This window comes from Scyliorhinus canicula, chromosome 11 (genome assembly GCF_902713615.1).
Source record: "Scyliorhinus canicula chromosome 11, sScyCan1.1, whole genome shotgun sequence".
NCBI classification, from domain to species: Eukaryota; Metazoa; Chordata; class Chondrichthyes; order Carcharhiniformes; family Scyliorhinidae; genus Scyliorhinus; species Scyliorhinus canicula.
The window spans coordinates 43,854,178-43,881,400 of record NC_052156.1 but is presented as its reverse complement, the minus strand read 5'-3'; the positions used below and the strand labels follow the sequence as shown (position 1 = coordinate 43,881,400).

Genomic DNA, 27,223 nt, shown 5'->3' with positions numbered 1-27,223 from the left:
CCTCACTGCCTCTTCACTGCCTCCTCGCTGCCTCTTCACTGCTTTGCCGTCTCCTCGCTGCCTCTTCATTGCTTTGCTGCCTCTTCACTGCTTTGCTACCTCCTCATTGCCTCTTCACTACATCCTCGCTGCTTTACCACCTTCTCCCTGCCTCCTCACTGCCTCTTCGCTGCTTTGCTGCCTCCTTGATGTGACCATCAATTCACTAGACACACGCTTGGAAGTAAACTGTGGTTTTAATAGTCTTACAACTGAGCCAGCCTGCGACCAGAGGACCTGAGAGCAGGCTTACGGCTCCAGCACTTTATACTTCCGGTTAGTGGGAGGAGCCATGGGCGGAGCCAAGGGTGAAGCCCAGTACAAACTCCTCATCTCCCCCTATGGGCAGAGCCGCGCAATGGCTCACATACAGAGCCCACAAGGACATAATACAATGCAATGCAATACTGTGTGAATTACAATGCAGTATAATTCACCACATTCACTCCCTGTAAAAAAATCAAGTCCTCCGGGGGTGACGGGTCTACAAATTGAGTCGGTCCAGTGGCCGAGTCGTCCTTTGGGATCGGCGGAGCACTGGGGTTTCAGCCTCTTCGGGTGGCTGGGTGGTGACTGTCGGTGAGTGTACGATGGTGGACTCCGGGGGTGTTTCGGCCCGAGCTTCATTCCTGACCGGTGCGACGGGCGACGGGGGGGCACAGGAAACCTATAGGCGCGGGGGCGCCGAGCGCGGGCAGGGAACCTATAGGCACGGGGGCGCAGTGCATGGGGGGTTGGGTGGGGTGTAGTGTCAGGGGTACCTCGGCTGTGGTGGTGGTGGAGTTGGATCCTGCAGGCGCCAGGTCCCGAAGGGAAACGGTGTCCTGATGGCCATCGGGGTATTCAATGAAGGCGTATATGGGGGTTCGAATGGAGTAGTAGCACTCTCTCTACTAGCGCATCTGTTTTGTGTGCCCGGACGTGCTTCCGGAGGAGAATTGGGCCCGGTGTCCTCAACCAGGATAGGAGCAAAACCCCCGTGGTAGTGCCCCTAGAGAAAACAAATAGTCGTTCGTGAGGGGTCTGGTTGGTGGCGGTGCACAGGAGGGACCTAATTGCATGGAGCGCGTCGGGGAGGACCTCCTGCCAATGGGAGGTCGGAGGATTCCTGGACCGGAGGGTCAGTAGGACGGCTTCCAGACCGTCGCGTTCTCCCTCTCCACCTGCCCGTTCCCCCTGGGGTTGTAGCTGGTAGTCCTGCTCGAGGCGATGCCCTTGTCGAGCAGGTACTGACGCAGCTCGTCGCTCATAAAGGACGAACCCCTGTCGCTGTGTACGTAGCTGGGGAAACCGAACAGGGTGAAGACACTGTGCAGGGCTCTGATGACTGTGTGGGAGGTTATATCTGGGCACGGGAAGCGGGAGAATTCATCGATGACGTTCAGAAAGTACACATTTCGATTGGTTGAGGGGAGTGGCCCGTTGAAATCAATGCTCAAGCGTTCTAAGGGCCGGGAGGCCTTTACCAGGTGGGCCTTGTCTGGTCTATAGAAGTGTGCTTTGCACTCCGCGCAGATCAGGCAATCCCTGGTGATGGCTTTTACCTCCTCGGTGGAGAAAGACAGATTTCGGGCTTTGACGTAGTGGGCGAGCCGGGTGACCCCCGGGTGGCAGAGCTCATTGTGGATAGCTTTCAGGCGGTCGTCTTGCGCGCTGGCGCACGTGCCGCGGGACAGGGCATCTGGGGCTCGTTGAGCTTCCCCAGTCGATACATAATATCATAATTGTAGGTGGAGAGTTCGATCCTCCACCGCAGGATTTTATCATTTTTCATTTTGCCCCTTTGCGAGTCGTCAAACATGAAGGCAACCGATCTTTGGTCGGTGATGAGGGTAAACCTCCTACCTGTGAGGTAGTGCCTCCAGTGCCGTACGGCTTCCACAATGGCTTGAGCTTCTTTTTCGACCGAGGAGTGTCTAAGTTCCGAAGCGGAGAGGGTTCGGGAGAAGAAGGCGACTGGTCTCCCTGCCTGATTCAGAGTGGCAGCGAGAGCGACCGCTGAGGCGTCGCTTTCCACCTGGAAGGGGACGGATTCATCCACTGCCCGCATGGCAGCTTTGGCGATGTCCTCCTTGATGCAGTTGAAGGCCTGGTGGGCCTCAGCTGACAGAGGAACGAGTGTGGTCTTAAATAGTGGGCGGGCTTTGTCCGCATACTGAGGGACTCACTGGGCATAATAAGAGAAAAATCCCAGGCACCTCTTGAGGGCCCTGGGACAATGAGGGAGAGGGAGTTGCATACAGTCCGGGTCGGGGCCCAGGACTCCGTTTTCCACGACATCGTCGAGAATGGCTAGCCTGGTAGTGCCGAAAATGCATTTCTCCGTATTATAAGTGAGATTAAATTTCTGGGCAGTTTGGAAAAATCGGTGGAGGTTGGCGTCGTGGTCCTGCTGATCATGGCCGCAGATGGTGACATTATCCAAGTACGGAAACGTGGCCCGCAGCCCGTACTGGTCCACCATTCGGTCCATTGCTCGTTGGAACACCGAGACCCCATTCGTGACGCCAAAGGGGACCCGGAGGAAATGGAGGAGGCGGCCATCTTCTTCGTACGCCGTGTAATGGCAGTCCTCCGGGCGGATTGGGAGCTGGTGGTATGCAGACTTCAGATCCACCGTGGAGAATATGCGGTACTGGGCAATCTGATTAACCATGTCTGCAATCCTGGGGAGGGGGTACGCATCGAGCAGCGTGAACCGGTTAATGGTTTGGCTAAAATCCACTACCATTCGGAACTTTTCCCTGGTCTTGACGACCACCACCTGAGCTCTCCATGGGCTGTTACTGGCCTCTATGATTCCTTCATGTAGGAGCCGCTGGACCTCGGCTCTAATAAATACCCTGTCCTGCAGGCTATACCGCCTGCTGCGAGTGGCTACGGGTTTGCAGTTCGGAGTGAGGTTAGCAAAGAGTGGAGGGGGGGGGGGTCGAATTTTAGCGTCGCTAGCCTGCAGATAGTGAGCGGCGGTAGGGGTCCGCCGAAGCTGAGTGTGATGCTCTTGAGGTTACATTGGAAGTCGAGTTCAAGTAAGAGTGGGGCGCAGAGGTCGGGGAGTACATACAGCTGGAAATTAGAGTAGCTGGCGCCCTGAATCGTTAGGGTCGCGACGGTGCGCCCTTGTATGTGGATTGAGTGTGAGCCCGAGGCGAGGGAAATAGTTTGCCGTGCAGGGAAGACAGAGAGCGAACAGCGTCTTACCAGGTCAGGGTGTACGAAGCTCTCGGTGCTCCCGGAGTCGAAGAGGCACGGTGTCCTGTACCCGTTGATTTTAACGGACATCATCGAGCTCTGGAGGTGTTTCGGACGTGACTGGTCCAACGTGACTGCGTTGAGTTGCGGGTAGTTGGCAGCTCGATCAGCTGTGCTGGAGTGGCCCTGTGATGACTGTCCGCTGAGGTCGTAGTTGTCGAGATGAGATTCGGAGGCTGGAGAAGATGGCGTCCAAGATGGCCGCCCCCGTGGATCGCACGTGGCTGGCGGCGAGGAAGATGGTGTCCAAGATGGCGGCCCCCATGAGTCGCACGTGGCCGGCCGCGTGGAGGAGGGTTGCCAAGATGGCGGCCCCCATGAGTCGCACATGTCGGGTGGGGGCGGAGTCGGCAGACACGCTGCAGCATTACGGGGCCTGCGGGCCTGTGTGTTTGGGAGGCGAGTGCTCTGGACTGCGGGGGAGTTTGGAGTTTTCGACTTTGCCAGGCATACTCTGGCATAATGTCCTTTGCGACCGCAGCTGCTGCAGGTCGCGTTGTGGGCCGGGCAGTGCTGCCGTAGGTGTTGGGGCTGTCCACAAAAATGGCACGCTGGCGCTGCATAGTGGGCGGGTGGCCACGCGGCGCAGGCCTGGGGCAGTCGCTGGTCGGGGGCCCACGTTGGTGTCGCCTGGTCCGCTGGGAATGAGTTCAAACTGCGGAACGCGACCTCAATAGTTGTAGCTAACTCTACAGTGTCCTCCAAGTTCTGGGCCCCTTTTTCAAACATTCGCTGGAGCACATAGTTGGACCTGAGCCCTGTAACGTATACATCACGGACAGCCAGTTCCATATGCTGGGCGGCTGTTACAGCCTGAAAATTGCAGTCCCGAGCAAGGGCTTTTAAATCGCGCAGAAAGTCTTCCTGCGACTCCGCGGTGCACTGGTGGCGGGTCGTGAAAATGTGCCATGCGTAGACCTCGTTGATGGGCCGCACGTACATTCGGTCGAGCATGGCCAGGGCCAGAGTATATGAGGTGGTACAATTAAGTTGCGTAGAGATACGATGGTTCACCCTTGCGTGCAGTAGGCTGAGTTTCTGCTCCTCTGTAGTCTCGGAAGTGCTAGATTCAGCCAGGTAGGCCTTGAAACATCGAAGCCAGTGTAGGAAGATTTCCTTTGCCTCTGCAGCCTGCGGGTCGAGTTCTAGTCGATCAGGTTTAAGGGCTGATTCCATCGTAGTTTTCTTCAAGTTTTCTAAGACTATTAAATTGATGTGACCATCAATTCACTAGACACACGATTGGAAGTAAACTGTGGTTTTAATAGTCTTACAACTAAGCCAGCCTGCGACCAGAGGAACTGAGGGCAGGTTTACGGCTGCAACACTTTATACTTCCGGTTAGTGGGAGGAGCCATGGGCGGAGCCATGGGTGGAGCCAAGGGTGAAGCCGAGTACAAACTCCTCATCTCCCCCTATGGGCATTGCTGCGCAACGGCTCACATACAGAGCCCACAAGGACATAATACAGCGCAATACAATACAGTGTGAATTACAATGCAGTATAATTCACCACACTCCTCATTGCCTCTTCACTACCTCCTCTCTGCTTTACCACCTTCTCACTGCCTCCTCACTACCTCCTCTCTGCGCTGCCTCCTCACTACCTCCTCGCTGCTTCGCCGCCTCCTCACTGCTTTGTTGCCTCTTCACTGCCTCCTCGCTGCTTTACCATCTCCTCACTGCTTTACTGCCTCCTCATTTCTTCCTCACTGCTTTACTGCCTCCTCACTGCTTTACTGCCTCCTCAATGCTTCACTGCCTTCTCACTGCTTTACTGCCTCCTCACTGCCTCCTTGGTGCTTTGTCACCTCACCACCTAATTGCTGCCTCCTCATTGCTCCACCGCTGCCTTGCCACCTCCTCGTTGCCTACATGCACTTCACTGCCTCCTTGCTGCTTCACCACCTCACCTCCTGCTTCACCACCTCACCTCCTCCCCACTACCACTAGCCTCACTGCCTGTGGGCTTCTACCGCTGGGTGTGGGCCTCACCACCACCTGTGGACCTCCCTGCTGCCTCGCCACTCCCCTGCCGCCTCTCCTCACCCCCTCCACTCTCCCCGGTGCTTCCCTGCTTCTGGTTGACTCGTCTACTGCTGGCTCCCACCTCACCCTCGATCTTTGCCAATGACCCCGGGCTTTTATGCCCAGCAACAGCAAGATCAAATAATTCAAATAGGCCAATCAGAGCAAGGCCTCTTGGAACACCAAATGCTGATAGGCTGGTGATCTGGCTCTGGTTAACCTATTTGATTTCCCTACTTATTTTTAAACTTTGCGCATTCGAACCGGCTTTTGCTGGTCGTGTGACCATAAATCAGGCTGCCCAGGTTGATTGGTATCCGATTATCCAAATCGAGGACATAGAAGCTAAGCTGGTTTGAGCCTTACCTGTTAAAAATTTGACCTCAGTCGCACATATCTACAACTAGAATTGGATGAGGAGTCTCGGAGGTTTGCTACAATTCCAAAAAGCACCCTTCCAATATATCAGACGACCGTTCGGCATTACTTCAGCCTATTATATTTTCCAGCGCACAATAGAAAATCCCCTCCAAGAAATCCCCAAGGATATGGTTTACCTTGCTGACATGCTGGTCTCCGGCACTACACTGGAAGAACCAATGGGCAGCATAGAGGAAGTATTAAAGAGGCTTCGGCATGCGGGGGTCTGCCTGGAACTTGATAAATGTACCGATGAAGCTGCCTTATTTAAGGCAGCCCATGTGGCCCTATAGGCTGGGCCATTTCCAGGCACTACCAGGCTGGCAGTGTCCAGTCCCAGGTTGGCACTGCCAGGGATCGGCCCTGGGTTGGCCTTACCAGATACAGTGGGGTGATGGGGTGTTCCCCGGGGTTTCCCCAAGGTTGGGGGGGGGGGGGGGGGGGGAGTCGAAAACAGGGCTTCAGCTCACCAGCAGGAATTCCCTCTAAATGTAGCCTCAGCAGATTGAATCGCCCAAGGCCAAAAATACCCCAGCAAAGTGCCATTGAAAAGCGGCCAAGTAACACCATGCTGAACGCACCATTCAGCGGACTTTAACTCAAGTCTGCTGAATTGTGACCTACATTGGAATCCTTCAACATAACAATTTAAGTAATTAAATGAATTGAACATTTGCTACGTAGCTGCCTATGGTCATGACTCCATTGGGAATGTCAGCGGGAATGCGGCAGTTCTTCACAATTTTCAGGACTGTTCCATCCCATTTCTACAGAGTGGACTGCCTCAAAACCTAACATTTATTATTTACAGAACTTGAATATTGCTGATAAAAGAGACATGTGTGATGAATATAAGAATTTGTCACACTTCATTCTTTTTATTTTTGCAGTAATATTATTAAAACCTAGGCTAGAATGCATACAGATAGTACATCTGCTGGAGCAGTGATTAAAAGTAAGATAAACAGTGATTTTGCAGGGCACGTGTTTTGGTAATAGATATTAAAAGCCATTTTATCAGCACGGTGGCGCAGTGGTTAGCATTGCTCCCTCAGGGTGCTGAGGTCCCAGGCTTGGTTCCAGCCCTGGGTCACTGTCCGTGTGGAGTTTGCACATTCTTCCCGTGTTTGCGTGGATTTCACCCCCACAACCCAAAAGGGTGAAAGCAGAACGAGGGGACATAGCCTCAAAATAAGGGGAAGTAGATTTAGGACTGAGTTTAGGAGGAACTTCTTCACCCAAAGGGTTGTGAATCTATGGAATTCCTTGCCCAGTGAAGCAGTTGACGCTCCTTCATTACATGTTTTTAAGGTAACGATAGATAGTTTTTTGAAGAATAAAGGGATTAAGGGTTATGGTGTTCGGGCCGGAAAGTGGAGCTGAGTCCACAAAAGATCAGCCATGATCTCATTGAATGGCGGAGCAGGCTTGAGGGGCCAGATGGCCTACTCCTGCTCCTAGTTCTTATGTTCTTATGGGCAGGGTAGGTGGATTGGCCACGCTAAATTGCCCCTTAATTGGAAAAAATTAATTGGGTACTCCAAAAATTTTTTTTAAAGCCATTTTATCTGTTTACTGACAGAGAGCTAATGTAATATTGTAACAGTTTAACTCGGGCTAAATAAATCAAGGCACATCAACAAGAGAGAAAAGAACACTGTGTTTTGAGTGTAGCTGGTGTAGCTTATGGGAGGGGCCGGGTTTGACTAGAAAAATGAGTTTTTTCCAGGGCTCGAAGCTGAGCCAAAGGTTTTCAGCTTGGCCCTAAATAAACGTTCTCTCTCCAAGGACTCTGCACCAAGATAAGCAAGTAAAACCTGGTTAACCTTGCACATAAGAGGTATTTGAAATAAATGGGTTTGCTTAATTAAAATGTCGAGGCAGGTTTCAGGAAGCAAGTTAAGATGTTGTAACTGTTAACTATAAAACTATTTATTTGTTGCTAACATGCTTAATTCTGTGTTCAAATTAATGTTTGTTTTAATTTAATATTAAATTAAATAAAATATGGGGCAGCACGGTAGCATGGTGGTTAGCATAAATGCTTCACAGCTCCAGGTTCCCAGGTTCGATTCCCGGCTGGGTCACTGTCTGTGCGGAGTCTGCACGTCCTCCCCGTGTGTGTGTGGGTTTCCTCCGGGTGCTCCGGTTTCCTCCCACAGTCCAAAGATGTGCGGGTAAGGTGGATTGGCCATGCTAAATTGTCCGTAGTGTCCTAAAAAATAAGGTTAATGGGGGGGGGGGGGGGGGGGGGTTGCTGGTATAGGGTGTATGCGTTAGGGTGATCATTGCTCGGCACAACATCGAGGGCCGAAGGGCCTGTTCTGTGCTGTACTGTTCTAATATAAAAGCAGTCTACTGGTCGGTATCATCGCTCCTGTGGTGCTCACAACTTTGCCAAATGCAAATAGATGGGTTCTAATCCAAGATCTTAACCAAAATTGGGGTTCTCAAATGGACCCACAACCCTTAGTATTGGGCGTTGTACTCATCATCAAATGCAAGAATGAAAAATTTCAAAAGTACCACACTTTACACTGAATGAGAAAAGGGATGCTGTTTTTTTTTTAATTGTTTCATGGGAGGCACAGTGGTTAGCACTGCTGCCTCACAGCACCAGGGACATGGGTTCAATTTCGGCCTTGGGTCACTGTCCGTGTGGAGTTTGTACCTTCTCCCCGTGTCTGCGTGAGTTTCCTGCGGGTTCTCGGGTCTCCTCCCACAGTCCAAAGGTGTACGGGTTAAGTGGATTGGTCATGATAAAATTGCCCTGTAGTGTCCAGGGATTTGCGGGTTAGGTTATGGGGTTAGGGCTGGGTGGATGTGTGAGTGGACATGCGTAGAGTGTTCTTTCAAATGGTTGCTGTAGACTCGATGGGCTGAATGGCCTCCTTTTGCACTGTAGGTATTCTATGATTCTATAGGTGTTGGCATTGCTGGCTGAGCCTGCATTTGCTATCCAAATCTATTTTCCCTGTCATCTCAAAGGACATTTAAGAATCAGTTATACATTGCTATGGGTTTGGAGTCATATGTAGACCAGACTGCGTAAGGATGACAACTTTCCTTGCCTAAAGGACATTAGTGAACCAGATGATTTACAACATCAGTAATAGTTTTGTGGTCACTGTTACAGGGACTGGTTTTAGATTCCAGATTTGCGAATGGAATTTAAATTCCACCAGTTGCCACGGTGGGGTTTGAACCCACGTCCCCAGGGAATTAACCTGGGTTGTTGAATTATCAGTCCAGTGTTATTACCACTGTGTCACCATCTCCCCCTTAAATCATGTTACAATACCCTGGGCTAGTGCGTGGTCAGTCCCAGCCCCACTTGACCTGGAGTCACAACACAAATGCATTAACCAATAATTCTTAGAAAAATACCCAAAGTCTTTGGCTCTCGGCTGCCCATTAATTACAGTCACTAGATTTCTAGCTGTAAGCACAATTAGTGTTTATTTGTAACCAGAACCATAATGAAATATGCAACAAATACAACTAGTCAGTAGTGTAACTCTCAGCACATTTGGAATGGTTCATTAAATGCTATCCAATTGCTGAATTGCGTCTAACATGAGACATTATGTTCTTAGTTTTGTAAGACCTTGACCAATCAGAGCCAGCTTTCCAACCAATTAGCACTTTTTTTCATGCTGTATAAATTATTCATTTGAAATTTGGGATTTTTGCATCCACCCTGATGAGTGCGAGATGAAAAGCTTTGACAGTATGTCTCTTTCTTCAGTAATCTTAACATTTAGTGTAATTGCAAAACCTCATGGATAGGTGTTTAGTACAAAATTTAACCCAAATGAAAAAGGTTGCGATGACTCACTATATCACTCTTAAATTATTAGGTATTCCTCTCTAGCATAATTGATTTTGTATTTTATAATTATCAATTGAATATCCTTTATTTGTGCTATTAAAATCACTTGTTATCTCTTGCCTGTCTTCTTTTGTCTCCTACGCATTGAATAATAGTCATAATTTATCATTGGTTACTTAGCAAATATATTCTAGCTCATGGAACTCAGAATTAGTTAGCACTTGCCACTCCCACTCTTGGCTCACTTGATATGAAATGCATTACCTTGTCTTTCTTATTTGCTTTTATGGCGAAGGCAGCTATGATGCCGGTGGACAGACTGTGAGTCTCCCAAGTCCCAGGGAACTATTAAGAATGTCAGGTTGTAAATGTATATACTTAGAACTGCCCATTTTATTCCAGAATAAGAGTTACAGTCTAAAAGAATAGTTGATCAGTAATTGGGCTGGTTTAGCACAATGGGCTAAATAGCTGGCTTGCATTTGCAGAACAATGCCAGCAGCGTGAGTTCAATTCCCGTACCGGCCTCCCCAAACAGGTGCCGGAATGTGGCGACTAGGGGCTTTTCACAGTAACTTCATTGAAGCCTACTTGTGATAATAAGTGATTATTATTATGATTATTAATTCTACCTGGATATAAGGCCTATATGATTCACACTGCCATGGGCATGGGAAGTGAGGTAGCCATTATAAAGATCGAGTTACATGCTTTCCCAAAATAACACTGAATATTATGGATAAGTGGGTTAATCTCCCAGGGTCGAGGAGAGATAGAGCAGCTGGAGGCCGAAAATTGGTCGCCACGCATAAATGCGGTAGAAATTCATGCTCGGATTGAAAAGATCAAATTTATAAGGGTTTAAAGCTGGAACATTCGCTTATTTGCACTGGAAGGAAGATTGTTATACTCTTAATATGATGGACAGTTATACTCTTAGCATGACGGACAGTTCTGGGGTTAAAAGAGACCAGGCTCAGAAAACAGATGTAAACTCTCAGGAACAAGAATCTCTTTGGACTGATTTCAGGAGAACTAAATGGCTACTTAAAGGACAGTATACCTGTGAAACATGTTTCTTTGTGCTAAAAATAAGAATGGGCGAGGGCAGCTTGGTGGCACAGTAGTTAGCATTGCTGCCTCATGGTGGCAAGGACCCATGTTCGATCCCGGCCCCGGGTCACTGTCCATGTGGAGTTTGCACATTCTCCCCATGTCTGCATGGGTCTCAACCCCACAACCAAAGATGTGCAGGGTAGGTGACCGTGCAGGGTAGGTGAATTGGTCACGCTGAATTGCCCCTTAATTGGAAAAATGAATTGGGTACTTTAAATTTATTTTTTAAAAATAAGAATTGAGTATTCCATTCAGTTGTTTAAAGTGTAAGTTTCCCATAAAGATACTGTTTCGCTTTTCATGCTTTTAGTCTTTTGTTACAGTAAAGGTCTTAAACTATGAAATTTTTGGCCTGTCGTCCTTCGGGTTATTAACTCGAAGTTCAATTTTTTTTAAGTGATTAGTTTCTGTGGAAATCGTGAAATATATATATGTTCTAAAACAACTTGGATACGTTTTTCAGATGAATGGCAGTTTCCTGACCATTTCGAGAACAGTTTACGATGCATTCCTTCTCAACATTCCACACCCAACCTGGAACATTCCAGAAACAATTCACGTTTGACACTAAATGAGAGCAAGGCAGAAAATGAAAGCAGTTCAGCATCTTTAAGTGAAGGTGATGAAAAAGATGATGAATTAAAATTGAAGGACATTTTTACATATTCATCACAACCGAGGTCAGCTCCTCATGGAAAGGTACAGAGCACTTCATGGACAGTGGATATGAAGGATCGTGAAGAGCAGGAAAGTGCAGATAAACGAGGGGCTCAACTGGAGGATGATTTCCATGGACATTATAGCAGCGAGGAGGTAAGCACTGAACTAGAAAACTCTACCATTTTGTTGCAGCTACAAATATACAATAATGGATGGGGGTTATGTACATGATGATCAATGCCCAAGTGTATACAAAAACACCTTCCCACCACAGACATCAAACTAACTAGCCAAAGGTTTCTTGTTTTCTTCTTCCCTCCCTTCATGAATAGAGGGGCTATATTTGCTACTTTCCAATCTAATGGATCTTTTCCAGAATCCAGGGAATTTAGAAAATTAACACCAACACATCTACTACTGTGAGCTTAGAAAGGTGAAGAAAACAAATTGAAATGTAAATAACTGGGACTGTGATGAGAGGATGAAATAAATGTTTTGCCCTTCCTCAAATACATTTATAACTTGATTGGTCAATATAACTGTCAGGGGTTATATCTTTCAGTCAGTGATATGTTGCTTGAAACTCCCAAAATGATTTTGCGGTTGAATAAGCAATGCTAAAATGTGCATATAGACAGTGGGTGGGATTCTCCGACTCCCCCCCCCCCCCCCCCCCCCCCCCCCGGGCCAGGTCGGAGAATCACTGGGGTGATTCCCGCCCCCGCTGTCCTCCGAATTCTCCGACCCCCCAAAAGTCGATGAGGCATGAATCGCGCCGCCATGAATCGGAGAATGGCGGGGACCGGCGCGACTCAATGGGCCCCGGGGCTGCCTGGAATCTCCGGCCCGCGATGGGCCGAAGTCCCGCCTGTTTTTTGCCAGTCCCGTCGGCGTGAATTGGAATGGGTCCCTTACCGGCGGGACCTGGCGGCGCAGGCGGCTTCTGAGGTTCTTGGGGGTGGCGGGGGGGGGGGAGTGTGGCGCAGGGGGTTCTGGCCCCGGGAGGTGCCCCCATGGTGGCCTGGCCTGCGATCCGGGCCCACCGATCCGCGGGCGGGCCTGTGCTGTGGGGGCACTCTTTTCCTATGTATCGGACATGTCAGCCTCCGCAGCTGCTGACGTTCCCGCGCATGCGCGGACTCTCGCTGGCCGGCGGAGTCCCTTCGGCCCCGGCTGGCGTGGCGCCAAAGGCCTTTCTGCACCTTTGGGGCGGGCAGATGCCGGAGTGGTTCACGTCACTCTGTCCCACCGGGACCCCCGCCCTGCCGGGTACGGAAGAATCCCGCCCAGTGAATCTCTACTTTTGTATCAGCTGCTGTTGAGTTTAAATGTCGCAAAGTTAAATGTCCTGTCACATCCTTGCATTGGAACTTCCATGGGGCCCAAGTGCATTTCCAACTATCCAGACACTAGAAGACCTGGACCAATATCTAATCGCCATATTTTGTGAGATAGTTACACAAAAATATTGAAACCAGAATGATTTAATACATTGATTTTAAAAAGTACTTGGGTAAATGGCTTCCTGTGTGCTGTTTAGAAATGGTATATATGACATTAACTAATCATGGATACAAAGCAAATATTTTAAATTGGTGTTAAAAGGTTTTTTTTATTTCCAGGATTTTCTTTACTTCCATGAATCAAGAGTATTCATTGGATAACAGTTAAATGGATAACATTGAAATATTAAACATATTCCTCAGTCAGGGAGACACAATAACTCAACCACTGAATGAAACAAGATCTTATTGGGGTTGGAAGATGGGTTGGAGCTTCCTGATTCTGGGCAAGCAGATTATATTCCATTGAAACACTGAACCATCACAGCTTTATTTGTATTTTCTTATTGTAATGGTCACTAAAACATTAAAACCCTCAGCAGCGCGCTTACCGCCTCAATTCAGATGCAATTAATGTAATCTGGGCCGGGATTCTCCCCTACCGGGCGGGGCGGGGGGTCCCGGCGGGGTGGAGTGGCGTGAACCATCCCGGCATCGGGCCGCCCCGGAGCCCGCCCGCGCTGCCAGTCCCGCTGGTAAGGGAGGTGTTTTGATTCCCGCCGGCGGGACCGGCATGACAGCAGCAGGACTTCGGCCCATTGCGGGCCAGAGAATCGCCAGTGGAGGGGCCTGATAGGCGCGGCGCGATTCCCGCCCTTGCCAAATGTCTGGTGCCGGAGACTTCAGGACACGGCAGGGTCGGGATTCATGCCGTTCCCCCCCCCCCCCCCCCCCCCCCCCCCGGCGATTCCCGACCTGGCAGAGAATCCAGCCCCTGATCTTTAAATTTTCAGCAAATACAGTATTTTTGGTTCAATACACATTTTCAACTAAGTAAACTGCTGTAACATCAAGAGCTTCAGAAAATTCGAGACAAAAATCAAATCAAATCAAATATTTTGTTTTAAATGCTAGAAAATTTCCACAGAAAGACAAACATTTCAAAAATATGTAACAGAGGAAAATATAAGGATGATTTAGCCAAAGTATTAAAGAAAATAGAGTCCAAGATGCACAATAAGAACTAGAAATGAAGATTTTAAAAGTAAAAAATAGAACTTGAGTGAATTGAGACAAAATATCAGCATTAATAACAGTGCAAATAAAGAAGTGCAGGATTTATGGGCACTTGTCTGAGTAATGAGGCTGTAATTTAATTGTGAGGTTCATACTCACTCTCATGGTTTATGCATGCCAACTGAATCCTGAGATTAAATTGCAGCTTTTTATTCAGAATTCATCATCCATTATTTTTGTAATGTGTCTTATAGTCTCAATAGAATTGAAATAGTACTAATGAGGGTTAATGTAGTGCACAAATGACATTGATTGAAGAGTGTGAGAGGCAGTTGTGGTATCACTATTGAATAACATTGTCATGTGATTCACGGGAAGTTATAATAAGGTTTCTTTTGCAGTTTTGTATTACATATAGACTTATGATGGACAGATTTAATCCAGAGAAATGAGATGATATTGTAGAATCATTGAATGCCTATAGTGCAGAAGGAGGCCATTCGGCCCATCGAGTCTGCACCGGCTCTTGGAAAGAGCACCCTACTTAAGCCCACGCCTCCACCCTATTCCCAGAACCCAACATTACCTTTTGAATATTAAGGGGAAATTTGGCGTGGCCAATCCACCTAACCTGCACATCTTTGGACTGTGGGACGAAACCGGAGCACCTGGAGGAAACCCACGCAGACACGGGGAGAAAGTGCAAATTCCACACAGGCAGGCATCCAAGGCCAGAATTGAAACCAGGTCCCTGGACCTATGAGGTAGCAGTGCTAACCACTGTGTAGGTTATAAAAATGCTTCTATGTTTTGTGAACATTCTTTGTACACAGATTAAATTACAGTCTGATTATACGTCTACTATGTATAATGTTTCTACTTTTTTATGGTCATCATGAAGTAGAGTAAAGCGAATGCTATTTAATTCAGTGCAGAAATTGCACAGAGTAAAGGTTCTGATGCTTCAGTACTGTTCATACTTCAGAATAAAGCTGCTGCTTCGTTCAGAGGAAAGTATACTGTGAGTGTGATTTCCCAGTCAAGCAAACTGCTGAACTGATTAAAAGAAAATGGTCTGATAAATTAATGTTTTTTTATCATTCAGTTAGCCGTCAGTCAGTATCCAGAATGGAAAATGATGGTGATTAACATTGTTTCCTAAGCTGGCAGTGTCTATAGACGTTCTGTCAAAAATTGGTTGTGGTATGTTCTGAAATGGGGTAGTTTGGATCAAGAAATGAGCTGATGACCAAAGAGAGCTTTGCACTGTGAGTAGTAATTGATCCAAAGAAGTTCTGATAGGCTTCCGCTGTCAGTGAAAGTGCAAAGAAGTTAATTGGCAATATACCAGTGAACAGGTTACAGGTAGAGCCGTCAAGCAATTAACAAATTAATTAATATTTGAGTTAAAAGGTTTATTCTTAGTTCAGCCTGGTTTTAATAACGTATTTAATTGATAAAGGTACGGAGCCATTTTATTCAAATGTCGTACTATTGCTGATGCTATTATTTATTAGTATTTTTATCATCTAAAGATTAATGCAGATTAAAACTCCTCTTTAGTTTATAAGAACCATGTGAGACTAAACAAATACCGACTGTAATCCAGAAAATGACTTTAACCCTTGTAGTGCCAAACCTGACTTTCAGTTAAGAGTGATGTGTGATTAGTCTTGAAAATGTAGCCTAGAAATATAAATAACAGGATCATTTTGTACCTGATGTATAAGTCTCAAGGATCGACACTCTTCCAAGCATTAAGAATTCAGTTTGAAAGCAAAACAAGTGAGAAAACAAAATAACATTTATCGTGAAAGACACATTCGTGGATTAACATTATTTGATGTTCCTAGGATGAGCTTGGTCATCCAACAGGACTATAATTTTTGGTACTTTTCAAGTGTTTCTATTTAGTTTCCTTGATCCTTGCTCTGGGCTCCATGCGATCATCTGTTTGACAGGCTTGTATGAATTTTCACATTGTTTAAATACTTGTGCTCCCAGCCCATGGATAAAACTACAGGGTCCCTAACCTAGCCTACCTATCTTGCTTGTTGCTATGCATCCTGAGTAAAATTAGATTGTCAAAATGTACAAATAATATTAAATTCTGAGTACAGTTAACAATATGGACACCAAAATATGGGAAAATGTAAACCGTCTTGAATTGGCAAATGGAGTTTAATATAGTGGAGTACGAGGTAGTTTATTCTGGTTGGAGGAATAAGAAGGACGCTTTCTTTGGGAAGTAAGAAATTAATTGTGGTAGAGCTGCAAAGATATCCAGGAATCCAAATTTGTATAAAAATAATTACACACATTGATGCAGCTATTAAAAGGTGCAAAATTAAGTCCTGGGATTTTTCCAGAGGAATAACATATAAAACCAGTGAGGTAATGTTAAATGTATATAGAACTTTGGTTAGCTAATCAAAGACCCCTCCCCCCCCCCCCAAACCCGGGTTGTTCTCTCTTCCAACCTCTTCCATCGGGCAGACGATAGAAAAGTTTGAGAACACACTGTTACCAGACTCCTGAATGGCCCTCTTATGGACTGAACTGATCCTTCTACACTTCGTCTCTACAGTTGTAGCACTATATTCCGAATGCTGCACCCAGTGTCTTATGTTTATATATTTACATTGTGTATTTATATGTTCTATCTCTTCATGGATGGAGTGATCTGCCTGGACTGTATGCAGAACAATATTTTTCACTGTACCTCGGTACACGTGACAATAAAAAAAATCAAATACAATCAAATCTTGCAATTCCTGCACAGTTTAGATTTCCATACCACAAAAATGCTGTTGAAGGACTGGAGAGAGGGTAAAAAAGACTGAGGGTGAGATTTTTCTGGAAATCGGCAAAGGCCGATGGTGGGTGGGAGAAGCGACGTTGAAGCCGTCAACAGTACTGGCAGCTTTTGCCACCATATAGTGGAGGAATTGGGGGATAGAGGGGGAAACAGTAAAGGGGAGAGTCCCACACTGCATCGCTATTTGCCTGGCACGGCAGCAACTTAGTAATTAAAGGATCGGGGCGGCATTCTTAATGATCGCCCAAGTGCAAAGGAGTTCACCTTGGAACCCCCGGCACCTCCCAGTACTGCCCCCAGAACTGTCTGGGCAGTTTACATCAACATAAAACGCAATTTCGCTGATCTCACAATATTTTCTGCACCTGTTGGCGAACCCGCCCGATGAGATCTAGTTCGGAAAATCCAGACCTCAGATGGATATTACCAGAACTGAGCGGATGCATTTATTAGGAAAAATGAGCAACTTGGAACTCTTTTCATTTGAAGCTGGAAGATGAAGAGACCTGGTTGAAATCTTGAATATTATGAAGGAATTCAAAAAGGTGAATTTGCAGAAACTGTGTACACTTGTGAGTGAGTCTATAATAAGGTGGTATAAGTAAAAGATAGTCACTTACAGAACGAATAAATAATTTAGGAGGGATTTCTTTACATTCTTAACATCTTCAGTGTAAAACTTGCTGCCACATGGAGTGGTGAAGTAAATAGCATCAACACATTTAAGGAGGATGGAAGATGTAAATGTGGCAAAAATGGAAACCAGAATGGCCTCCTTCTGCACTGTAGGGATTCTGTAATTCTATGAATACGGGAGCAGGTTGGGAAAAGGTGACCTATGCAGCATCTCCCAGTCAGCTGCACACAAGTGATAAGGGAGGTCACAGATGAGCTATATGCATGGGCCTGCATGTACACCAACTTGGACTGGGACCAGGTGAGTGAGGACCATGGGCTTTGCCTACATAGCAGGCGTTTCCCAGGTGTAGGCGTCATCGACTGAATCCACGTACCTCTGCATTCTCCATGACTGCCTGGGGCACTATTTTTGAACCGTAAGGGATACCACTCGCTCAATGACCGGCTCGTCTGTGACCACGCGATGCGCATCATGGAGAACAAAGAACAAAGAAAAGTACAGCACAGGAACAGGCCCTTTGGCCCTCCAAGCCCATGCCGACCATGCTGCCCGTCTAAACTAAAATCTTTTACACTTCCTGGGTCCGTATCCCTCTATTCCCATCCTATTCATGTATTTGTCAAGATGCCCCTTAAATGTCACTATTGTCCCTGCTTCCATCACCTCCTCCGGCAGAGAGTTCCAGGCACCCAATACCCTCTGTGTAAAAAAACTTGCCTCGTACATCTCCTCTAAACCTTGCCCCTCGCACGTTAAACCTATGCCCCCTAGTAATTGACCCCTCTACCCTGGGGAAAAGCCTCTGACTATCCACTCCATCTATGCCCCTCATAATTTTGTAGACCTCTATCAGGTCGCCCCTCAACCTCCGACGTTCCAGTGAGAACAAACCGAGTTTATTCAACCGCTCCTCATAGCTAATGCCCTCCATACCAGGCAACATCCTGGTATATCTCTTCTGCACCCTCTCTAAAACCTCCACATCCTTCTGGTAGTGTGGGACCAGAATTGAACACTATACTCCAAGTGTAGCCTAACTAAGGTTCTATACAGCTACAACATGACTTGCCAATTCTTATTCTCAATGCCCCAGCCAATGAAGGCAAGCATGTTGTATGCCTGTTTGTGTGCCATCAGCTGATGTGTGCCTGTTTCCTGGGGAGCACTTTGATAGTTACATCGTTGGCCGCTCGCAGATCCCAGCCGTTTTTGAGAGAAAGCAGCGGATGGAGGGATGGCACCTCGGGGACAAAGGGTGCACACCCAGGAAGTGGCTGATGATGCCTGTGCAGAGGCACCAAGCACCTGCTGAGACTATAACGAGGCTCGTGCGTCAGTGCGCATGCTGGTGGAGCAGGAGATTGGATTGCTCAAGATGCAGTTCCAGTGTCTGGACCGATCGAGGGAAACCTCTAATGCAGCCCCCAGAGGGTGTCCCGTATCATAGTGGCCTGCACAATCTGGTACTGCAGCGGGGCAGAAAGTGGCACCAGGTGAAGATGGAGGAACGCCACATCTCCTCGGATGAGGAGGATGTCGAGGACCGCGGTGACAGGCAACCCGCAAGGAGGAAGAGGAAGGACGTCGGGTGATGACTAGGGCCCGAATGGGGGCAGGGCTAGGGACGCCCTCATTGACTGTCGGTTTGGTGACGACTAGTACAAGGATGCGAAGACCTCTCCCAACATGGATCTCACTTCTTCTCATGACTGTGAGGCATCTGGGAGGCCATTGGCATGGTCATTCCATTCAAGGGCGCTAAAGTGACTGACCAAATGCTGCAGGCAAATGATGATGACATGCAGTGAGGACAGAGCGATGCTCATCTTAATCTCTGAGAAATGTCTGGCTCCTGCCTGACAGAAAGGAGAATGCGACCTGCCACTGAACGGGGTGATCTCGGGCCCATAGAGGCAAAATAGTACAACTGCTACTGGTTCCTACAAGGTCAGGGGTCCCGATGTGTTTTGCCACCTCTTGACGAGGTGAACAGATTCTCACAGGTTTTCAGCTGATGGCATCCCCATAACTAAAGAATGCTAGCACACATGGGAGGTCTGAGCGTTGGTGTGGGCGTGGAGCCTTACTTGGATGGGGTTTGGGGTAGGAGTGTGGGGGATGGAAGACCCACGCCAGAGCCGATGCAGCATTACTGCATCATCTGTGTGGAAGGTGAGAGAAACATTGCGTTGCCATTCTCACACTGCAAGGGAGGAAGTGCCAAGCTTTCATGGGGTTTCCTGGGCATGGTGCCATGACACAACTTTGTGAAAGATATGTGTGGATGAACAAGGCGATTTTTAATGCTAGCTCATTAATGCTAGCTACAAGGGTGCAATAGTACCCAGGTTCACCAGTGCCCAATAGGTATCTATTATTTGTTAATGCTCCTCACCCTCTCGCTACATCTGGGTGTATCCCCAGGTTCCACAGCTGAGGTTGAGGTGGCCTGCTGACCTCCATGCTCTGTTGCCTGATTTGACCTTGGTGGATGTCTCCTGAAGGACCAGGATCTTGAGGGTCAGGGCATACCTTTGGGCTGCACAGGTGAAAACGTGAAAATTGCTTATTGTCACAAGTAGGCTTCAATGAAGTTACTGTGAAAAGCCCCTAGTCGCCATATTCCGGCACCTGTTCTGGGAGGCTGGTTTGGGAATTGAACCGTGCTGCTGGCCTGCCTTGGTCTGCTTTAAAAGCCAGCGATTTAGCCCAGTGTGCTAAACCAGCCGCTGGGGGATTGCTCCACTGCTCAGTGTGTGGAGCGGAAAGTGTTTCGCTCACAGGCAGAGGAGGTGTCTGATGTGCTGGACTCCCCAAGGGTCTCCTGGGTGGAATCTGCACCCCTGCTGATCCTCTTCCCTTCATGTGCCTGGGGGCCTCCAGGCTCCTCCATGGGATGGAGATCAGCTGGAGTGAGATCCTGAAGCTCTGTCATCCTCTGGCACTGACTCCTGTGGAATCCCAGTGTTGGCTTCATTGAGTCAGATTAACAACACTACCTTCTCGGACAGAAGGCAATGGGACTCTTCCAGTCAGCCTTGTAGTCCAGGAAGACATGCTTTCATCCCTTTCTGATGCCCTTGACTCTGCCTTTGTAGATCCAGCAGCTCTGGGATGACTGGGCCCAGCGACTCAGCAGAATCCTGGACTTCAACATCCCTCTGAGTGCCGGATGCCTGGGACATTCCGGCCTGCTGTGAATCATCAACTGTGAGGAGATCACCAGTAAGTGACCCAGAAGCCTGCCTACTAGTTAATCCCATCGAGGTGCGAGTATCTGTGCTGGTGGAGGGTGCGGATGATCCTGTCTTCAAGATGTCTGCCCAGGTCCGTAGTATCCAGGGGTCGCGAGGATGGTCTCGGCTGGTCTGCTCATTGATCTGCGTTAGAAGTGAGATGGCATTAGTGCAGGACAGAGGAATACTGGCAGGAGAAAGGTCCCTCATGTATGTGAGGCTTGCACCATGGCTGGATATGTTGAGGGTTCTCACTTGTGCCTTTGGCCTTGACCTGATCTTCTGCAAAGGAGTGATCCTGATGCTCGCCAGCAAGCTCAAGGACCGGTTCCTCAAATGGGGTTACGGTCTTGAGCTCACTCATACTATCATATTCTAATGTGTCCTGCAATAAGACAGATGGGAAGAGTGTAGGCAGGAGTTGTGCCATATCAAGTTGACATGCATGGGAAGTGATTGGGAACTGGAATTTGAGGGACACCAGAGTTACTTGGGGGACTATGGGGTGCAGGGAGGCGGGAGCGAGATCACAGTGGAGGTGTGAAGGCTGTGCTAAGGGCTGCTGCGGGAGATATCAGGAGGCAGACTTACCCTGGCTGCACGAAGAAGGTCATTCACCTTCTTTCACACGACAGCCCGTCCTCTTTTGGAGTGACTTGGTGCCAACAGTCGCGGCCACAGCTGCGGTTGGTCACTTTACTGGATAAACGTCTCCCGAATGTGGGCAGAGGGTTTCCTGCCTCTGCTCCACCCTATCTGGAAATTTGCTGAGGGCTCCCTCTGTAAAACATGGTGCAATCTTTCTACCAGCCATCCCCACAGTTGGATTTGAAACAAGTCCTGGGATGTGTTGGGGAGATGTTTAAAACAAGCACCCTGCTGATCACAGAAATTAAGTTCTCTGGGGCGAGAGTATCAGAGGCAATTCGTCACGAGTGCAGCGTGATTCACATGGAGAAAAAAAAGTCAGCTAAAGAGGCTGGGCTGTTTTACCGGCATCAATGCCAGCGGGATTCTCCCCAGTTTTCTCCCCGGAACCAACACTTCTGAAGAAATATGGTAAGATTCTGCCCAGTATTTTACAGCATTTTTTAAACTGAAGAGAACTGTTTTAAATTATTTTTAATTATTTCAAATACAACTGATGAATCACTGACATTTAACTGCCCACAGCCAAACACTCTGAGAAACAGATGTGTTCTGGTCTTTTATAGTGCAATGTCATTAGGATGTTACTAAGTGTCCTGATTCAATAAGCTCGCCATGGGTTATTCTGGTTACTTTCTAAAATATTTTGGTGTTAGCTCAAAATGGAAGATCAAGGACATAAAGGCGTAATTTGCTGTGCTGCAGGAAATTTTGGGCTACTATCAGTTATGGCTGAAATGTCTATTGGCGCAATTCTCCTGCCTCGTAGCGGCGAAATGAGGCTGGTGAATAGCAGAAGAGGCCAAAAGCGAGAACCACGCCAGGCGCCAAACAGTTTGCAATGCAACTGGCCTGCTCCTGTAGGCGAAATCGGGATCTCACCGTCGTGTGCCGAGAAACCAATCATTACCATCTGAGCCCTATTTCCATACAATTAAAGGGAGCCACTCCTTATTCAATGGCCTCCCGTGATCCATCGGCCTCCCCAACAAGTGGTTTAAAAACATGAACCTGGCGGAAGGGCTTCTGTGGGGAGCCAAGAAAGTGAGTAGCCATCTTTGATCAAAGGCAAAGAGCCTGGGGGCGCTGGGCTTGCCATCCCAGTGTTCTGTGGGGGTTGGGGGACCCTCGGCTTGGGGTGAGGAACCCCGGCTGGGAGTGGAGACCCTCCGCAGGGGTGGGCCACCATGGGAGAGTGGGAGGGAGCTGCTGGGGGGAGAAACTGCAGGGCAACCACGTGCGGAACTAGCCATTGCCTAGCATCCCGATCACACCGTAATTCATGGACACTGCCTGAACACTGCGGGTAGCAACACCACACATGCAGCAGCTAACATCCGAACACCCAGGGGATGGGACATAGCTCCAGGGACATGTCCATGGCCAGAGGGTGGATGAGTGCTACGGGGAGGGGCCAGCACCCGGTCCAGGTGATGTTGTGAGTGGGTGTCCAAATTACAGGGTCTGGGGTTCGGTGAGGGGAGACCGCTGCGGCCAGGAATGTGTGGGCAGGGCATTCCGGGTGGGGGGGTGAGAGGAGATCAATGGGGACTGGAAGGTCATGGGGTTGGAGCCACTGCTGTTTGTCAGTCGAACACCCTCTCCCAATACCTTACAGATATTAAGCACTATGGCAGGGATTTTGGACCCAGCAGAAGTTGCCCTAGTGGTGCTGCTGCTAGGCCGGATGGCCAGACGCCAGAGACGGCGGTGGCAGCAGCAACGGGAGCAGATGCTCGAGCGGCGGATCATGTGCAGGACCCCGCCCCACACCCTGAGGACACAGCATCCCATCAGGCCATGACAAGGCCGTCTCCTCGGAGATCGGACGCTGCTTCTAAAGGTTGTCCTAATCTCAAAAGTGAGGTTGAGGGTTCCACACATCTCCCATCTTCAGACGTTGCGACCCCCCTTCCGAAGACATGGACAGCACACCCAATCCATGACCCACAAAGGGCAAACTCCCCCCCCCCCCCCCCCCATCACTAAAGGTGAGCATGACTCCTCCCTTTCCCGCCCCCCCACCCGACCACATGGTCACGAGGGTGAGCCTGCACCACACCCATCCATCTTCCCGAGCATCAGGGCACCGCCCGACCCGTCAACTGAGCATACTATGCTGTGAGGTCGCTGAGGGCCCCCGTTTCCCCCACACACCCTTCGTAGCCCCCTTCATATCCCCTTAACCCCCACCCACTGCATTCCCCATTCACCCCTCATTTCATGGTCGTGGCTCCCCCCAGGCCCCGCCATTTGGCAGTGCCCCTGACATCCTCGCAATGCCAACTTAGCAACTGGGCACTGCCTCATGGCACACTGGCAGTGTCAACCTAGTGGCCTCTGAGTGGCCGGCGTGGCGGTCATGTCTGGTCTCCACATCTGGATAACCGGAACTGATCTGTAGCCTCCCCAGTGATTCCTGGGAGCCGGGAAAATGCCTCCTCCAACAGGCTTTGCATATTTTAAATGAGCCTAATGGTTCATTTAAATATGATTACCTGGTCACACTGAGCATAGGGAGTCACCTGACTCGCGATTGGCTCAGCACCCAGCATGAAACGCGTTTTGGTCTTCTCCAGCCAATCTCCCAGCACAATGGGATCGGTGCAAGGTGCAAAGCGGTGGGAAAATTGTGCCGAAAGTTAACAAAACTTACTTAGCTGTGTAGTGACTTTTGGAAAGAGTTGCATTCAAGAACAGATCCAGTACACCTCTGCTCAACCTAACATCATTTGGCAAAACTAAATAATAATAATAATCTTTATTGTCACAAGTAGGCTTACATTAACACTGCAATGAAGTTACTGTGAAAAGCCCCTAGTCGCCACATTCCGGTGCCTGTTCGGGTACATGGAGGGTGAATTCACAATGTCCAAATTATTGTATTGTCAGACTCAAATCCTACGGCAAAGTGCAAAATTACAGACAGACCTGGCTCCTTGAATTAATTACATCTTCTGTAACCCACTAAATTCCGTGACATGCTTAGCTAGGACTAAATATAATCTCTGATAAATTATCTGCTCTCCAGGAAATCTACAGCAATCATAAAAATATCCCATTAGCTCTTTATCTTTAACTAAGTGGTTGGAAAGAATGATTGCGTCACCTTTTATGACTCTTTAATCACAGCTTTAGCAGACATACTTTCTTCATGTATTTTAAACCAGGGTTTTTAATAACATTACTGACAGGTTATCTAAACTATAATATACAATAATTTCTGCATTCATCACAATTTTTATGTACAAATAGGGAACTATACTCTGCACTTCGAAAAAGGCAACAATGTCCAAAGTTTTTAGTTCCTCCTGCTGGTGACTGATTAACTGTATGTGAGTTGGTTTTCTGGATGATAAACTGGCTGACTTCTGTCATATTTGTTGTTCATGCCAAGATCATGGTAATATACAACTGAAGGCATCAATGACCTTCACTGCCTCTTATAGCTCAGTACGAATGTTTAATTCGCCCTGCAGGCCTTCACAGACCAGATGGCACACCTGAGTCATACTTGTCAGTTGAACCTGGACCTCCTCCAGTCCACGTACTAAGCCAAACAGCTCCTCTATCTTGTCTATGCCTTTCTTGTGGCAGATCTATGGCTTTGCTTTACTTATTAGAGTCAGGGCCGCCAGTCTCTTTTGACCTCCCGTTCCGTCACCTCCTCATCTCAGTCAAAAAACTCAGCAAATGCAGCTGTACCTATGTGAGATACAAAGCTCCATGAGATTATACATTGTGAATGCTGTGCTTATATTGCAAATCTTGCCATTCATTAAGCTGACAGTAACACCATCACTTTTGAAAGAGCTCCTAATGCTGCAAAATTGTGAACAAATTTCCACAGTGGGCCTTTAAAAAGGCCTAATGAAGCACAAAGGTGGTGGTTTTCCCACCTTTAGGGTTCATTGATTCTCTTTTAGAGGACAAGGAATTCATTGAGAAGTGCCAGAACTAGATGAATAATGTGTTAACACTTCATAAACTACCTTATTTTTATTGCATCTACAATTTCACTAAAATGTGCAAGGATAGGAACTTTCACCCTTTGCTGCTGAATGACTGCAGTTTCAGGCTGTGGGCTTGCTTCTACCAAGTTCTGTATTGAGACGGCTTAAATTCATGTCTCAAACAAGAAGAGCAGAAATTCAGTCCTAACCTTTTCTGATATTTGGACTCAGATTTACCCAGGGATGAGCCACCATTATTGGTCAAGTTACTCCAGGCAGCGTCAGATGAAAATTGTGATTATCTGATGACAGTGAGGGAAAAGTTAGCAATCAGATTACCCACTCAGGTACATACTCAAAAACAGAAGTGGCATTGGGGGTGAACCAAAGAAGTGAGAAATTCCTCCAAAATAAATCTCATCAACTGTCATCAAGAGTCAAACTAATCTGACGTATAGTACAAACTTATATAATGATCCAAAACGTTTGCACATCTTGTGACTTGATACTTTATTAATAAAGCCAGAATTTGAAGCTTCATTTAAGCCACTGTGTATTGGATACAGGCGGTTTCTTTTTTACAAATACCTATTTGAGGTTCATTAAGTATTTATTTGGATGGAATAAATTGAATCACGGAAAAACTATAATGAAAATTGTTGTAACATATCCTCATTCTGAATTGCATCAATGAATTATGAGATATATCTATTCCACACACCGGATTATGCACACATGAAAAGGTGGAATGGTGTTCATAGGAACAGGACATGGAATCAATCTCTGCATGAAATATTTTACCGTTGCAACAAATGGGGTATAATTGTTCTTTCAGCATGGTACGAAGGAAATTCCATGGATAACCATTTTTATATCTTGAAGAAATGCTCACAAAAGAGGAGTTTAAAAAAACCCAATTTGAATAAAATTCTGTCCGTCAGTTACCCAATTCAGATTGCATTCAAATTGTTTAGCTTTTCTTTCCAAAAATAAATTAATTTATGATATGCCGCTATAATTAACCCTAATCCATTTGATTCCATAATGTTCAAGATACAGGGATAGTGATTCCACTTTGGGCACAATTGGGAAATTGTGTCTAAAATGCAAACAAAATTGAGCTGGTTTGCTTACCGTTCATGTTTCCGATTAAATAAGTTTATATAATCACAAACATAAAATCTTAATTAACCAGTGTCATTGGGCTGCGTAATAGAGCATAATGGTTTTGTTTTTTATCTTTCCATTAAGTAATTTCCCTGATGTATTCAAGAATCATAACTTGAGAAAGTTTTATTATTACAATTTAAACCAAATTTATCATCAGGCAAAGTATTTTTAATTCAGGTGTTCAGTCTACCAGCTGTCCAGATGAGCACTGAACATGACTCAAAATAAATGTACTAATTTAATTGATAAACACTAGTCAATTTCTCAATAAATTAAATATTTTTAATATATAACAACTTTTGAACATACTTACTGTTGTCTGTGTACCTATGAAAATGAGCGCAATTTGAAGAGCCTTGCCAAACCAGCACAATTGGTTGAATCGTACAGTTAAAGCAGGACGTTCTGACCAGATTTGTAGACCAGGTTTGATCCAGTGAATTGAATCTTAAACTGACATATAAGTTGTAGAAAACATAAGGGGCGGGATTCTGTGATCCTGAGGCTAAGTGTTGACGCCGTTGGAAACACTGTTGCGTTTCTCGACGCTGTCAACACAGCCTCAGGATCAGCAATTCTGGCCCCTACAGGGGGCCAGCACGACACTGGAGCGGTTCACGCGGGATCCACGCATGCGCAGTGGCTTCCTTCAACGTGCCTGCCCCGATGCAACATGGCACAGGACTACAGGGGCTGGCGCGGAAGAAAGGAGGCAGCCAGCTAGAGAGGCCAGCCCACTGATCGGTCGGCCCCGATCGTGGGCCAGGCCACATCGGAGGCCCCCCGGGGTAGAACCCCCCCCCCCCTCCCCACCACAGGCTGCCCCCCAACCCTTTTATGCCGAGATCCCGCCGGCTGAGAGCAGGTGTGGACGGCTCCAGCGGGACTCGCC

General features: G+C 47.5%; 1 protein-coding gene across 2 annotated transcripts in view; it reads left to right on the top strand.

Moving 5' to 3' along the window:
- cfap20dc (CFAP20 domain containing) overlaps positions 1 to 27,223 on the top strand; it is a 535,225-nt gene that overhangs the window by 319,742 nt on the left and 188,260 nt on the right. For both annotated transcript variants that reach the window (XM_038810523.1, XM_038810522.1), the window contains one exon: positions 11,151 to 11,500. In XM_038810523.1, coding sequence (XP_038666451.1) covers positions 11,151 to 11,500 — 350 coding nt within the window. The remainder of the gene's footprint in view (positions 1 to 11,150; positions 11,501 to 27,223) is intronic.